We start from the raw sequence: 16,229 nt of genomic DNA, 5'->3' as shown, positions 1-16,229 counted from the left end.
GACGTCTTATAACCATCTCCTGATCACCGGATCTGCCCGTACTTATATCTGAGGGCCTCGTCACATGACCACTGTCTCAGGATCGCATGGTGGGCCTGTAACACCACCTGCTGGTTGGAGGTCACACCACCAGCTATCTACAATATTGCTTACAGGCATATCACTACAACTTTCCTACCTATTTTTTTGTCATCATCGAAAAACCCTTTCTAAGAGTTTTAGTCAACTATGTTGGACCAGTTTCAAAAATGTGAAGTGGAAATCAAAACTTGTTAACTATTGTGGATATATACACTAGATTTCCTGAAGTCATACCAATAAGAAACATCATAGCCAAGAGGATGGTAAAGGAATTAACCAAGTTCTTTAAGTGCGGACAAGTATTCCACGACAAGAGATACAATCTCATGTCAGGATTATTTTAAAAAATCATGAATAGCTTGGAAATAAAACAATACAAATCATCAGCGTATTACCCAGAGTCACATGAAGCATTAGAGAGGTGGCATCAAACTTTGAAAAGAATGATGACAGCGTATAGTCGAGATTACCCTCATGATTGGATCAAAGGCATTCATTTTTTATTATTTTCCATTGGGGATGCACCAAATGATTCCACATGATTTAGTCCTTTAAATTGGTTTGTGGACATGAAATTAGAGGACCAATTAAATTAATCCAAGAAAAGTTACTGAGTAAAGAAAATGAGAGGCGACACTTTTGGGCAATATACCAATGGTCACAGAGGGACTGAATGGGGCTTGTGTGGTGGTAAGGACGTATTTGAAGATAGCACAGCAGGGAATGAAAACAATGGCTGATAATAGAGCACAGACTCATAGTTTTGTAGTCGGGGAGAAAGGGCTAGTGTTATTAACTGTGTCGGGTGAATCACTGAAAGAGTGGACCACATCAGAGTGAAATAAGAAGGATGCAAGATGATACTTTGAATGCGAGCATTTGCAGGTAATGAAGTCTTTACAGAGCCAGAGAAAGGGGAACCCCAACCATTGGTTAAAATGCTCCCTCACCAGTTTGACCATCTGGCCGAAGGACTTCGAGTCAGATGACTCAGGGGATGTCAGATTCCGAATCAAGTGGTAGGTTATAGGTCCACAGATTGTCAGAAAGATTACCTTCTGTTTATCTTCACCAGTGGTTTCATCTGCAGTCAAGAAGTAACGGAGTCGTTGTGTGTCCTGACTCCAACCCTCAGCCCAATGGTGAAACCGTTCCAATTTACCTATGGTAGGTATTTTCTGGGCCATCTTTTCTTCACCCCTCAATTCCGCAGCACTTCACTATAGACAAAGTTTTGACCTCATCGCCAACGTGGTGGCTCGAGTTCTACACATTGGAGGCGTATGGTGTAAACCAAAATGGTTTTTATAAGGAAGACAAAGGCAAATGCAATGTTGGCACGGAGTAACTATGTTTAGATGTTCACTCCCTAGCTCCGGCGTTTACTCTGCCCAGCTCCTTCGCTCCCTAGCCCCACGCTGGTGCACTATTGGTCGGGATTCATGAGCCCCCGCGCGATTGGCTTAGACTTCATTGCATGGGCCCATGAGCCCGCCCCCTTAAAGGGCCTATGTAGCCACATGCTCCTTAAAATCTACGTTTACAGTCCATCTCCCTATACATTTAGATATCATCCAGCTGGTTGCACTTTTGTTTCCCATCTGGTGAATTAAATTGATCCCAGCTGAAGTAAAATAACTGATTAAGGGGAACGAAAGACTATCTTGTGGTCATAATCCGAAATGTTATCTACTGGAAATGTTATGTTCAGACACAAGGCTGGGATAGGCTTGGATTGTGTGATGCCTTCCACAATCAAATAGTTCATTGATACTCGCTGCCCCTGCTCATTGCTGGAGAATGGCCATGCAAATTATCAAACAAAGGCTGGTCTGCTCCCTTAGAATTGTGACTCAACAAGGTGGGGTGTCTGCAGGAGATAGGCTGCTGAAGGTTTATGGGCAGGGATGAGAAAATGATTCAAAATGCGAATAGAATGTTAGCCTTTTCCTCAAGGGGCTGGGTGAAAAGGTGAGGAGGTTACAATTATGTAAAGCTCTTGTCAGACCTCCTGGAGTAACCATCTTCGGTTTTGGGCAGCACCCCTCAAAGACAACACATTGGCAATCGAAAGGCAGCTGCACAGATTCACCAGTAAGGCACTGATGCTAAAAGAGTGAAGAAAGCAGGTTGCTTAGATTAGGCTTGTGTTCCCTCAGGGCTGGACTTGGCGGTGCCCCATCCCCTCCAGCCAGAAGCTCAGAAGGGAGCCGGGCCATGAACCAGGCGACTGCCCCGCAGAAAATTAACGCTGGCAGTCCCACCCCTTTCTCGGGACCAAGCGGCTGCCTGGAGAGCTGAGCAGCCAATTGAGTGGCTGGCAACCTTTTAGACCCAACAGTGCTAGTGGGAGAGGTGGCCAATGCTGGAACTACAGGCAGTCCCAAGATACTGAGGGACCCAGTTATATCTGGGATTCTGGGCATCTCAGATTGGGGAGGGGTGTGGCGATAGTATTGTTGCTTCGCAGAGCCAGGGTCCCGGGTTGCATTCCTGGCTTGGATCACTGTCTGTGCGGAGTCTGCACGTTCTCCCCGTGTCTGCGTGGGTTTCCTCCGGGTGCTCCAGTTTCCTCCCACAAGTCCCTAAAGGCGTGCTTGATATGAATTGGACATTCTGAATTCTCCCTCTGTGTACCTGAACAGGCGCCGGAATGTGGCGACTAGGGGAGATTCACAGTAATGTCATTGCAGTGTTAATGTAAGCCTACTTGTGACAATAAAGATTATTATTATTAAGTGGCCATTAATTAGTAACTCCAAAGCTCAGGTAGTGGGTGGGCTACCTGATGCTCGATCAAGGACTCCAGAAGCGAGATTGGATGACAATTGAAGGCTTTATTGTACTAGGTGTTTCCCCCAGAAGCACAGATACAGAATGCAGCTGCTGGGGAGACACAAGCTCTTATACTCCGCCTTACTGGGCGGAACCAGCAGGCAGGCTTCACCAATGATATAGCAGTCTCAGTAACCTACCACACCAATGGTCTTACAGCATTGTCCAGTATACCGTAATACCCCTAATACCGACTACCACATTACTCAACACCTAACCACCCACACCCTGTTAAATTTCAGAAGGGTTTGGAATGGTCAGACAGGCATGCCCCTGTTTTCAAACCCTTTAGCAGGGAGCATCAAACAACGGCTAATTGAGTGTAGAAATTAATTGGGGGGTGGGAGGAATCTTTAGGGTTGATCAAATTATTTACTTTCATGGTGGGAGTCCAGGACAAGATGGCCTGACCTTAAAAAGGAGTAAAGTCAGTAAGACATTCCTGGGACTGTCATTCCGTAAAAGGCTGCTCAGTCTGGGATCAGTTGTGATTTCCAAAATTGGGCTGGGTAGATATTTATTAGACAAAAGGTTAAGGACACAAAGTGACAGCCAGAGTCATGATACAGGTTAACCTGGATCTAACTGAATGGCAGGACAGGTGTGAGGCGCTGAACTGCTTGCTTCTGTTTCTTTGTGTGGAGTGACCTACTAAACGCTCACACATCTTCCCATTGGCATGTCAAACCAGCCCCCGAATGAATACTCGGCAATTCCTGGTAAAATCATACCTTTGAGTAACCTCTGGGTGGATGAGTGCCATGGCGTCACGAGCTGATTTACTTAAGGGGGTGCAATGTTTAGAGCAGGACACATTGCTCTGTAGGTCTTCAGATCTCTTCAGCCGTTTCCCATAGTAACTCTGAGAGCAACAAGAGAAGAGAATGAATAAGGGACGGGATTCTGTGCATATAGTCGGGGTGGGAAAAAGCAGCGCAAACCTTGGCGGGAACCACTCCAGCGTCGAGCCGCCCCAAAGGTGCGGAATCCAGTTTGTACAGGTCCCACCTCCCCCAGAACCGGATCCAATGCCCCAGGAATCTGAAACCCTCCCCCTGACACCGTCCCTTCAGCCACGTATTCATCCTATATAACCTGTCATTTCTACTCTGACTAGCAGCTGGCACCAGTAGTAATCCTGAGATCACTACCTTGGAGATCCGATTTCTTAACTTCCATCCCAGCTCCCTGTATTCTGCTTTTAGGACCTCATCCTTTTTTTACCTACGTCGTTTGTACCGATCTGTACCACGACCACTGGCTATTCACCCTCGCCCTCCAGAATGTCCTGTGCCCGCTCCGAGACAGCCTTGACCCTAGTACCAGGGAGGCAACATACCATACCATCCAACCGTGGTGCCACGAGTTTGTCTGTTGCTGTTTTCCCCTGAGAGGCCATTCCCCTCAACAGTATACAAAGCGGTATATCTGTTCTGCAGGGGAATGGCCACAGGCGATTCCTGCCCTACCTGCCTCGCTCTCTTGTTCTGTCTGGTGGTCACCCATTCCCTTGCTGCTTGCGGATCCTGAGCCTGCGGTGTGATCACCTCTCTAAACGTGCTATCCACAATGCTCTCCGACTCGCGGATGCTCCACAGTATCTCCATACGCCGCTCCAGCTCTGAAACTCGAGCTTCCAGGAGCTGTAACTGGAGACATTAATATTTGTATGCGACCTTAGTCTCATCCAATTTAAGGTGCTGCACCGGGCCCACATGTCCGGGACTAGGATGACTAGGTTCTTTGGGGGTGAGGACAGGTGCACCAGATGTTCGGGGAGTCCAGTGAATCATGCATCATGCCCATATGTTCTGGGCATGCCCAACACTGGAAGAATTCTGGAAGGGGGTGGCGGGGACGGTGTCGAGGGTGGTTGGATCCAGGGTCAAACCAGGGTGGGGACTCGTGATTTTCGGAGATGCGGTGGAGCCGGGAGTGCAGGAGGCGAAAGAGGCCGGTGTCCTGGCCTTTGCGTCCCTAGTAGCCCGGCGGAGGATCTTGCTGCAGTGGAAGGATGCGAGGCCCCCAAGTATGGAGACCTGGATCAGTGACATGGCGGGATTTATAAAATTGGAGAGGGTCAAATTTGCCCTGAGAGGATCAGTACAAGGGTTCTATAAACGGTGGCAGCCTTTTCTGGACTTCCTGGCTCAAAGATAGGTATCTTGGTCAATAGCAGCAGCAACCCGGGAGGGGGTGGGGGGGGGGGGGGGGGGGGGGGGGGGGGGGGGAGAGAGAGAGAGAGAGGGTGGGGGGGGGAAGGGGGGGGTGTTCTATTTTTTTTCGCTACGGTTATGTAACTTAACATTGTGTTAATTTAAGTTGTTGTTAATATGTTGGGTTGTTCATTGAGGAGGGGCGAAGGTTCATGATTGTTGTCATTACTGTTATCGTTGGTATTTTAGTATGGTTTGATGTTGTTGTATAAATTCAACATTTTTCAATAAAAATTATTTAAAAAAAAAAAAAATTTGTTTGCGACCAATAGCCCCAAGATATATATTGTTACGATACCCTGGGCTAGTGTGCAGTCAATTCCAGCCCCCCCCCCCCCCCCCCCCCCAGGCTCCAGGGTTCCAATGTAAGTTAATTAACCAATAATTTGTACATAGTTTCTGAGATCTTGGACCCTGACTGCTCCAATGACTTTCAGCCACCAAATGTGTCAGTAAAATTCAATAACTGCTTATTTATAACAAGAGAAAAGATAAACATATAATAGTGATACCAAAACAATAGCTGGCTAATCTAATTAATTCCCCTTTTACCACCCCGCCCTCTACCCAAACACACACAAGACAGACACACATAGAGGGGAAGGGAATTGGTAAAAATATACTAGGGATGAAAAACAGAAGAAAGAGAGACGGGTCTTTGCTGCTGATGTTGAAGTCTTTGTAGTTAGCTATCTGCCCAGGATGAGGAGTGTTGAAAACCACCAGTTGGATTGGTTCCTCTGGTATGTGCATTCAATCAGAATTCACAGGCTGTAAGATGTCCTCTGGGGAATCACTTTCACTTTTATTAACCTTATCGCCCTCAGTTATGTTAAATGCTGACTGGCCTCCAATTCCACCAGATTAACCCTCAGCCTTACTGCTGTAAGATTTGAGTTCTCTGCATGAGAGTTTAAAAGAAGGTTTTCAAACAATCTAGTCTCTCTGCAGCTGGTCTGGATCTTCCGGTAGGTTTAATTGGCTGTGGTGCCGAGAGAGAGAAAGGCCTTTCCTTCAAGTCTTTAGAGAGGTCATCAGGAGAGAGAGCAAACTGTGTCACTCCAAGCCTCTCAGTCAAAATATAAATTAGCTCTGCATAGTGATACCTGTCTGTGTCTTTTAGAATGTTCTGGAACAACCCACCCCAATCAGCATTGAGTGCCAGTCAAGTCGCGGAAAAATAAAATAACCAATTGTCTGCCAGCCAAGTCCATCAAAATATACCACCGCTATCAGAGGGTCAGTACTGAAGGAGTGCTGCATTGTCAGAGGGTCAGTACTGAGAGAGTGCTGCACTGTCAGAGGGTCAGTACTGAGGGAGTGCCGCACTGTCAGAGGGTTAGTACTGAGAGAGTGCTGCACTGTCAGGGGGTCAGTACTGAGGGAGTGCTGCACTGTCAGAGGGTCCGTCCTGAGGGAGTGCTGCACAGTCAGAGGGTCAGTACTGAGGAAGTGCTGCACTGTCAGAGGGTCCGTCCTGAGGGAGTGCCGCACTGTCAGAAGGTTAGTACTGAGGGAGTGCTGCACTGTCAGAAGGTTAGTACTGAGGGAGTGCCACACTGTCAGAAGGTTAGTACTGAGGGAGTGCTGCACTGTCAGAGTCAGTCCTGAGAGAGTGCTGCAATGTCAGAGGGTCAGTACTGAGGGAGTGCTGCACTGTCAGAGGCTCAGTACTGAGGGAGAGCTGCACTGTCAGAGTCAGTACTGAGGGAGTGCTGCACTGTCAGAGTCAGTACTGAGGGAGTGCTGCACTGTCAGAGGGTCAGTACTGAGGGAGTGCTGCACTGTCAGTGGGTCAGTGCTGTAGCATGGTGGTTAGCATAAATGCTTCACAGCTCCAGGGTCCCAGGTTCGATTCCCGGCTGGGTCACTGTCTGTGTGGAGTCTGCACGTCCTCCCCGTGTGTGCGTGGGTTTCCTCCGGGTGCTCCGGTTTCCTCCCACAGTCCAAAGATGTGCGGGTTAGGTGGATTGGCCATGCTAAATTGCCCGTAGTGTCCTAAAAAGTAAGGTTAGTGGGGGGTTGTTTGGTTACGGATATTGGGTGGATACGTGGGTTTGAGTAGGGTGATCATTGCTCGGCACAACATATAGGGCCGGAGAGCCTGTTCTGTGCTGTACTGTTCTATTCTAGTACTGAGGGAGTGCTGTACTGTCAGAGGGTCAGTACTGAGGCAGTGCTGCACTGTCAGAGGGTCAGTACTGAACGAGTGCGGCACTGTCAGAGGGTCAGTACTGAGGGAGCGCTGCACTGTCAGAGAGTCAGTACTGAACGAGTGCGGCACTGTCAGACGGCCCATACTGACTGTGTGCTGCACTGTCAGATTTTATCCCTGGACCTTGCACCTCAATCTTATTCTATTTATAGCCTTTGGAAGGAATGTAATCAAATATGTGTGGGTTAGGTGGAATGCCCATGCTAAATTGCCCCTCCGTGTCCAGGAATGTGCAGGTTAGGGGGTGGGGTGAATGGGGGAGTGGACTTGGGCATTCTACTTTCAGAGAGTTGGTGCAGATCCAATGGGCCAAATGGTAGAACCTTCAAGAGTATTGACAAACAGAGAGATATAGGTGTACAGGTCCACAGGTCACTGAAAGGGGCAACACAGGTTGAGAAGGTAGTCAAGAAGGCATACGGCATGCTTGCCTTCATTGGCCGGGGCATTGAGTATAAAAATTGGCAAGTTATGTTGCAGCTTTATGGAACAATAGTCAGGCCGCACTTGGAGTATAGTGTTCAATTCTGGTCGCCACACTACCAGTAGGATGTGGAGGCTTTAGAGAGGTTGCAGAAAAGATTTACCAGGATGTTGCCTGGTATGGAGGGCATTAGCTATGAGGAGAGGTTGAATAAACTTGGTTTGGTCTCACTGGAACGACGAAAGTTGAGGGGCGACCTGATTGAGGTCTACAAAATTATGAGGGGCATAGACAGAGTGGATAGTCAGAGGCTTTTTCCCAGGGTAGAGTGGTCAATTACTAGGGGGCATAGGTTAAGGTGCAAGGGGCAAGGTTTAGAGGAGATGTATGAGGCAATTTTTACACACAGGGTAGTGGGTGCCTGGAACTCGCTGCTGGAGGAGGTGGTGGAAGCAGGGACGATAGTGACATTTAAGGGGCATCTTGACAAATACATGACTAGGATGGGAATAGAGGGATATGGACCCCAGAAGTGGAGAAGATTTTAGTATAGACGGGCAGCATGGTCGGCACGGGCTTGGTGGGCCGAAGGGCCTGTTCCTGTGCTGTACTTTTCTTTGTTCTTTGTACTTGAATGGCACCCTTTATACACTTGCGTCTCAGCTTGTCGCAAATATATACTGGTTTGGAGAAAAAAGTAACTCCGTTAATAAAAAAAAAGAACTTTGCAAATTTTATTCTAATCTTCCCAGAACTTAATGCATTTTTTGTAAGATGCCAAAACACACTTTTCACTTTTAAAACCACTGGCGGAACAGTACACTGGGGTGCGAATGATGTTGAAGACGTTAATCGTCCAACACAGCTCCCAACTGCATGGGGTGGCTAATCAGGAAAAACTCAACAGGTCCAGCAACATCCCGATGGAGAGCAAACAAAGTTTACGCTTTGAGTCCTCATGACACTTCTTTAGAATTATGGAGAGGGTAAAATGTGATTATGCACAAGAGGGAATAGAACAGAGCTGGAACAGTGATAGTGGGAAGAGGGAGAGATTTCAACAAAGGTGCAGCAAAACTGAAGAACAAGTGACAGTGGGCCGGCGGGGAGGGGGAGAGAGTGTTTGTGTTCTTGTGTTAACTCACTCGCGCTGCCAGACCTGTTGAGTTTTTTTTCCCCAGCTTTCTATGTTTTCGTTTCAGATTCCAGCGTCCGTTTGGGCAGCACGGTAGCATGGCGGTTAGCATAAATGCTTCACAGCTCCAGGGTCCCAGGTTCGGTTCCCGGCTGGGTCACTGTCTGTGCGGAGTCTGCACGTCCTCCCCGTGTGTGCGTGGGTTTCCTCCGGGTGCTCCAGTTTCCTCCCACAGTCCAAAGATGTGCGGGTTAGGTGGATTGGCCATGCTAAATTGCCCGTAGTGTCCTTAAAAGTAAGGTTGGGGGGGGGGGGGGGGGGGGGGGGGTTGTAGGGTGGATACGTGGGTTTGAGTAGGGTGATCATTGTTTGGCACAACATCGAGGGCTGAAGGGCCTGTTCTGTGCTGTACTGTTTTATGTTCTATGTTCCGGTGTGTTTGGCTGTTTTGGTGGCTTCAGTATTGCAGATCACAATGTTGTTCAACCTTGAGCAGAACTTCAGAATCCGCACCCCAGTCCATCAGCACCTGCTCACTAATTCTAGCTCCACGTTAACCAGGCCCGCAATGGTCAGTCCTTAATTACTCTGCATGATTCACTGTCAGCCTCTGATTGTGGGTGTGTGTGCATTATTGATGGGTCTGGTCCATGTAGGGTTAATGTGGGACTTTGCCTAGTGAGTAAGACAGCAAATGACCCACACCTAGTTTTGGACAGAGCGGTGTGTACCAGCCAGCCCGGAGACAGCTCCCCAGCTTGTTCCCTTGACCCTATATTTGTAAATAGTTCTAAGAGTCGATAAAGACTTGGACTTAACCTGTGGGTGACTATGAAGTCTTCTTCCTACCAACAGAACTGCAACCAACACTCTACAACATGTGTGTTTGTGTGTGTGCGTATGTTTGCGTGTGTGAGTGTCTGTCTATCTGTGTTAGTGTATGTGCTTATAAGTGTCTGTAATTATGTGTATTTGTGTGCATTTGTGTGTCTGTGAGTGTGTGTCTTTGTATGTGAGTGTTTGTGTGTCTGAGTGTGTGTCTGTGTGTCTTTGTGTGTGTATGTGTCTGGTGTGCGTGTGTGCATGTTTGTGTGCGTGTGTATGTACTTCACTGTATGTGTGTCCGGGTGCGGGTGTGTGTGCATGTGTTTGTATGTGTGTGTGTGCATGTTTGTGTGCGTGTGGGTATGTGTGCCTGTGTGTGAGTGGCCGTGTGTGTGTGAGTGTTTGTGTGTCTGAGTGTGTGTCTGTGTGTCTTGTGTGTTTGAGTGTGTGTCTGGTGTGCATGTGTGTGTGTGTGTCTCTGTGTGAGTGCCCATGTGTGTGTGCATTTGTCAGCGTCTGTACCTGTGTATGAGCATCTGTGTGTGAGTGTAACAGAGTGGGTGTTAGGACCTAGGGGAGCCAAAGAAACGCAAGCAGCCGAGCAGTAGATTTGAGCAATGTGCAACATTGTCTTTCCCAGATTGAATAGAAATGTGATTCTTTCCATAGTGTGTTCTCCTCTTACATTAGCACTGATTTCTGCAAGCTTCTCATGCAGTTGCTGCTCCCTTGCATTGCAAGTGTGTGCTGTGTGTTACAGATGAAACTAAACCGTTTGAATAATGTCACAGAAATGCCCACATTCTCTTACCTTAACCTGATCCTGAATGGCGGTGTCCTTCAAGCTCATATCCGTGCAGAGAGAGGGGGTTGCGGCCTCGAATTGGCACTAAATCCGTGCCTTAAATAGGGCCTCACTGCAAAGTTCAACACAAGATATTTACAGCTTCCTCCCTCTGTAATCACAGCTTGACTGGGCAACGTTCGCTCAGCAGCATCACATTAAGTCCGATCTGTACAGGAAATGAGTTTTGTAACAGCAATTAGAGATGGCAACAAGTGCTAGCCTTGCCAGTGGGGCATGTGCAACTGCTCCTGGCACGTCAGGAGGCGTCAGGAACAGACGGCAAGCCAATCATTTCATTTTAACAGAAACACTGGGTCGATTAAACCAATCCACAGCTTGGCCAGGGAAAGTGCAAATCATGTGAGCGAAGTGATAGAATGGCATTGTTTGTTTTGTGATGGGCTTTTTATCTATTGTTCTGCGATTGTAATTATATTTCCTAGGACCGACAAAATAAAAGACTTTATCCTCCAATTCGTCACTTAGTCACTTCTTTGGAATTTTTATGATTTTCCTTCTTTCTGGAAGTGATAAGAATTCAATCTTTCAGAATGAGGCCAAAGCTGCAACATTAAGGCAGAAACACAGGGCCGCACGCTAGCACAATGGGCGGCACGGTAGCACAGTGGTTAGCTTCACAGCTCCAGAGTCCCAGGTTCGATTCCCGGCCTGGGTCACTGTCTGTGCGGAGTCTGCACGCTCTCCCCGTGTCTGCGTGAGTTTCCTCCGGGTGCTCCAGTTTCCTCCCACAAGTCCCGAAAGACATGCTTGTTAGGTGAATTGGACATTCTGAATTCTTCCCTCCGCGTACCCGAACAGGCTCCGGAGTGTGGCGACTGGGGGATTTTCACAGTAATTTCATTGCAGTGTTAATGTAAGCCTACTTGTGACAATAAAGATTATTATTATACAAAATTATGAGGGGCCTAGACAGGTGGACGGGAAAGACTTGTTTGCCCTAGCTTTGGGGTCAATTGCTAGATTTAAAGTAAGAAGTCTTACAACACCAGGTTAAAGTCCAACATGTTCGTTTCAAACGAACATGTTGGACTTTAACCTGGTGTTGTAAGACTTTTTACTGTGCTCACCCCAGTCCAACGCTGGCATCTCCACATCATAGATTTAAAGTGATTGATGGAAGGATTATAAGGACACGAGGGATACCTTTTTCGCCTGGAGGTTGGTGGGTGACTGGAATTCACTGCCTAATTTGGTGATGGAGGCTGAAATGCTCAACCCATTTAAAAGGTATCTGGATCTGCGCCTGAGGAGCTGTATTCCGCAAGGTTATGGACCATTGTCGCTTCTTCTGGATGAGGGTCACTGCTGACATATCACACAAACTACTTAGGCAAGTATTCTTGAATCAAGTTTACTTTATTCGGAGCAAATGTGTCACACGGGCTCTTATGCAGTTAATTATTGTCACACAGACTTAACAGATACTTAACCATTAGTAAAATCACCACACAGACTTTAACTCAATAAGTGATAACTGTTACTCAACTCACACATCAAACTCAAACGTCACCTCCATCAGGACAGCTGGCCAATCTCTCTGGAAGGATGCTTTGCTAGTCACAGACTGACTCGGGTTGTTCCCCGAGTTTTTGTTGATGAAACTTTGAATCTCTGCTTCTTTATATGATTTCCTCCAAACTCTGGAAGGTTCGATGATGAGTTTTATTACCCTCTAGCTGCTGAGGTTGTGTTTTACAAATCCAGTGAACAAGATCCATTTGTTCTGTTATGCCAGTTTCTGTGACTACAAAGGTCACGTAGAATTTGCAGTGCTGGAGGAGGCCATTCGGCCCATCAAGACTACACCGGCCTTGAAAGAGCACCCAACCTAAGCCCACACTTCCACCCTATCCCCGTAACCCAGCAACCCCACCTAACATTTGGACACTACGGGGCAATTTAGCATGACCAATCCACCTAACCCATCAGACATAGGAGCAGAATTAGGCCACTCGGCCCATCGAGTCTGCTCCACCATTCAATCATGGCTGATATTTTCTCATCCCCATTCTCCTGCCTTCTCCCCATAACCCCTGATCCCCTTATTAGTCATGAACCTATCTACTCTGTCTTAAAGACACTCTGTAATTTGGCCTCCACAGCCTTCTGCAGCAAAGAGTTCCACAGATTCACCCACCCTCTGGCTGAAGAAATTCCTCCTCATCTCTCTTTTAAAGGATCGTTCCTTTAGTCTGAGATGGTGTCCTCTAGTTCTAGTTTCTCCCACAAGTGGAAACATCCTCTCCACGTCCACTCTATCCGGGCCTCGCAGTATCTTGCAAGTTTCAATAAGATCCCCCCTCATCCTTCTAAACTCCAACGAGTACAGATCCAGAATCCTCAACCGTTCTTCATACGACAAGTTCTTCATTCCAGGACAACCTGCACATCTTTGGAGTTGTGGGAGGAAACTGGAGCACCCGGAGGAAACCCACGTAGACACGGGGACAACGTGCACACTCCGCACAGACAGGGACCCAAGCCGGGAACCGAACCTGGGTCCCTGGAGCTGTGAAGCAACAATGCTAACCACTGTGCTACCGTGCCGTTCCGTGCCGTCACGTGGCCTATTTTTCAATGTCTCCAGTCATCTAGATGCAATCATCCTCCAGCATTCTTCGTCACATAGCTGTCACCTTTTGATTCATCACGTAGCTGCTAAAGATCTCCTTTTGATGCCAGCTGTTTCGTCCTGTTGAAGAATGGTATTTCCAGAAATTCTCTAAACCTCTTGAATAACTTGTTACTTGACCATATTTCCCAGAATTCTAGCACCAGGGTTACACCAGGTATTGGAAAATTGGATTCAAATGAGCGGCTAGTTTATTTTTCGCTCTCTTTTTGACTGGCATGGACACGATGGGCTGAATGGCCTCTTTCTGTCATCTTGCTATGGTTTAACGGTTACTTCCAGGTCACGGCCTTTGATCTTGGTGCACGGGCATACCACACTCCACCCCCAATTTGGCAAGCAAAGTTTTGGCGCAACATTGATTGAACATAAAAAAACAATGTCAAAGCAATAAATTGATCATTTAGAAGAAAGTAACTAATAAAAATGACCATCAAAAAATGTCAAGCAGAGGGAGGGATAGAGGCGGGCTGGCGCTGCCCAACCTTTTGGGGTACTATTGGGCGGCCAATTTGTCAATGGTGCATAAATGGGTGATGGAGGGGGGAGGGGCAGCGTGTAAAAGAATGGAGGTGGCGTCATGTAGAGGTATGAGCCTGGGTGCCATGGTAATGTCCATTGTCTCTGGAATCGTTCCATTAACATGTAAACTATCCCGGAGATTGCCTCATTAGTATGCGGAATGTTCGTTTCGGTGCTGTCTGCTTTCTTAGCAGACAGAATCCACACCTGCTAGGTGCAGCCTGCTGGGGCTGCAAACATTGTCCATTTTATCCTGTATGCTTTGCGTTCCTCCATTTTGTATTCAGGGAATGGCCAACTTCGGTGGCTACACCACGTGCTAGTGAGTGTGGTAATGGGAGGATAGTGCAGTTCAATGCGTGGCTGAAGAGATGGTGCAGGAGGGAGGGCTTTAGTTTCCTGGATCACTGGGTCTGTTTCTGGGGAAGGTGGGATCTGTCAGATGGGTTGCACCTGAACCGGAATGGGACCAACATCCTTGCGGGGAGATTTGCTTGTGTTATTGGAGGGGGTTCAAACTAATTTGGCGGGGCGATGGGTCACAATATGGAGCTACAGTGGGAGCGGATGCACAGCCAAATACAGAAGAAAAACTAAGTCAGTCTGGAAGGCAGAGTGATGATAGACATGTGATGGCAGAAGGGCATTTGGCAAGGCTGGATGGCATGTAGAGGGACTGGGGGAGAACTAATGTGGTAGGCAGCATTATTCAAGAAGGGAAATATGGAAATACCAGGTAATTAGAGGCCAGTGAGGGCCCTCATCCAGGTGCAGTTAATGATGAGGGATATAGATAGGATAGATAGGAAGAAACCTTTTCGCCTGGTAGAGGGGTCAATAAGCAGAGAGCATAGTGTTACGGTAAGGAGCAGGAGGTTTAGAGGGGATGTGAGGGAAAACCTTTTCACCCAGACGTGGGGATTTGGAACTCGCTGCCCGAAAGGGTGGGAGAGGCGGGAACCCTCCCAACGTTTAAGAAGCATTTAGATGAGCACTTCAAAAGCCAGAGCATACAAGGCAATGGGTCAAGAGCTGGAAAATAGGAATAGAATAGATCGGTGCTTGATGGCCAGTGCAGACGTGATGGGCCGAAGGTCCTCTTTCTGTGCTGTAAAACTCTCTATGAGAACCAGAGCGAGAGAGTCAGATGAGGCCTTAATTCCTGATCAGCAGAGAAAGGGGTGGGGACCAGGGCCTAGCCAAGGAGTTGGATGCTGATACTGTGACTCTGCTGTTCCTTGTGGACCCGCCCATTCCACTCTGATATTCTGACTGCTGTGCTCCTTTCGGGACAGGTGCAGGAGGGCTGGAGAGAAAGAGAGAGAAAAAGGGAGAGAAAGAGAAAGAGAGCAACCAGTGTTGGAGAGAGTCACACTGTGGAAACGCAAGAACCATTCATTCTCCCACTGTTCACTGCTCCTCCAATCAGACACTATTAGCCTCCTGAGTTTGCTGTGATAGGCTAGCCAGTGAGCCTATTGTTCAGAACCCCGCTGATATTAAATGCGAGAGTGTCCCAAAACCCGGAAGGGAAACCTGGAACACCGGTTCTTAATTGTGTATATGTTCAATTTGGTATACTCGGAGAAAAGGTATGCAAACTAGGTGGGAATAGTCCATTCTTTTTGTGATCAATTAATAAAGAACATTTAATAAATTAAAAGGAACACACACAACAAGAAGGATTATTATACAACAACCAACATCAAAAGTTGTACACACACAGTATTTCAGGAAGTTACCCCCTTGTTCCCAATTACCTTTGTTTACTGAACTCTGAGACACCCCTTGTTCCCAAACAACATCCAATATTATATAACTCGGAGTTAAAAACAGCATATAATTACCGTGCACAAGTTATTTGTCCCCATTTGGGAAAACTGTCTTCAGTTTCAGCAAAGGCGTAATCTTGTCGGTTGGAGTTCTGGATTTTAACTGGCTGACCTTTTGGCAATAACTTGTTTTCAGGGGAGACTGTTTTCTGTAGCTGGGTATAACTGTGATGCTAGCTGCTGCTACTGTGTCCCTTTCTTCAGTTATTATGCTGTGGATATATCATTATATCCCTTTGATGTTACCCACCCTGTGGACCTGGCTGTTCGCATATAAGTGCCAATTGCCTTATCTCTCCAGTTTTATGTTAAGTCATTGTTTTCCTCTGGTCACAGAGGTAAACACTTGCTTTTCCCACTGGTAATTCGCAGATCAAAACCCTCTTCAGACAGCTGCCCTTATCAATTCCCCTTTTCTTTGCTTTTATCCCAATTTTATTTTCTAATCTTAATTCTTTACACTATCACCAGCGAGCCTATCAGCGGCGAATGTGTGAGAGATCCTGCATGTGATTGGAGGAGCATCTCTTTGCAGAATGTTTAATTAAATACTTGTTCCGGGGGTCAGGTTCAGAGGCTTCGGACCCCGGATCATGGGTTAGACACGGACGCCCCACACAATTGTAGTAAGATTTCCATTACTC

At 47.3% G+C, this 16,229-nt stretch overlaps 1 protein-coding gene across 1 annotated transcript in view; it reads right to left on the bottom strand.

Annotated features, from left to right (window-relative positions):
* Positions 1-10,845, bottom strand: part of zgc:153372 (uncharacterized protein LOC767695 homolog) — a 57,138-nt gene extending 46,293 nt beyond the window's left edge. Inside the window, exons 1-2 of the mRNA XM_038801373.1 lie at positions 10,543-10,845; positions 3,648-3,778 (exon numbers count right to left, since the gene is read on the bottom strand). Coding sequence (XP_038657301.1) covers positions 3,648-3,778; positions 10,543-10,581 — 170 coding nt within the window. The 5' untranslated portion in view covers positions 10,582-10,845. The remainder of the gene's footprint in view (positions 1-3,647; positions 3,779-10,542) is intronic.
* Positions 10,846-16,229: the final 5,384 nt, after the last annotated feature.

The sequence above is a fragment of the Scyliorhinus canicula genome, chromosome 7, assembly GCF_902713615.1.
Source record: "Scyliorhinus canicula chromosome 7, sScyCan1.1, whole genome shotgun sequence".
NCBI lineage: Eukaryota > Metazoa > Chordata > Chondrichthyes > Carcharhiniformes > Scyliorhinidae > Scyliorhinus > Scyliorhinus canicula.
Note: the sequence above shows the minus strand (reverse complement) of the source record. Positions and strands in the feature narration are given on the sequence as shown.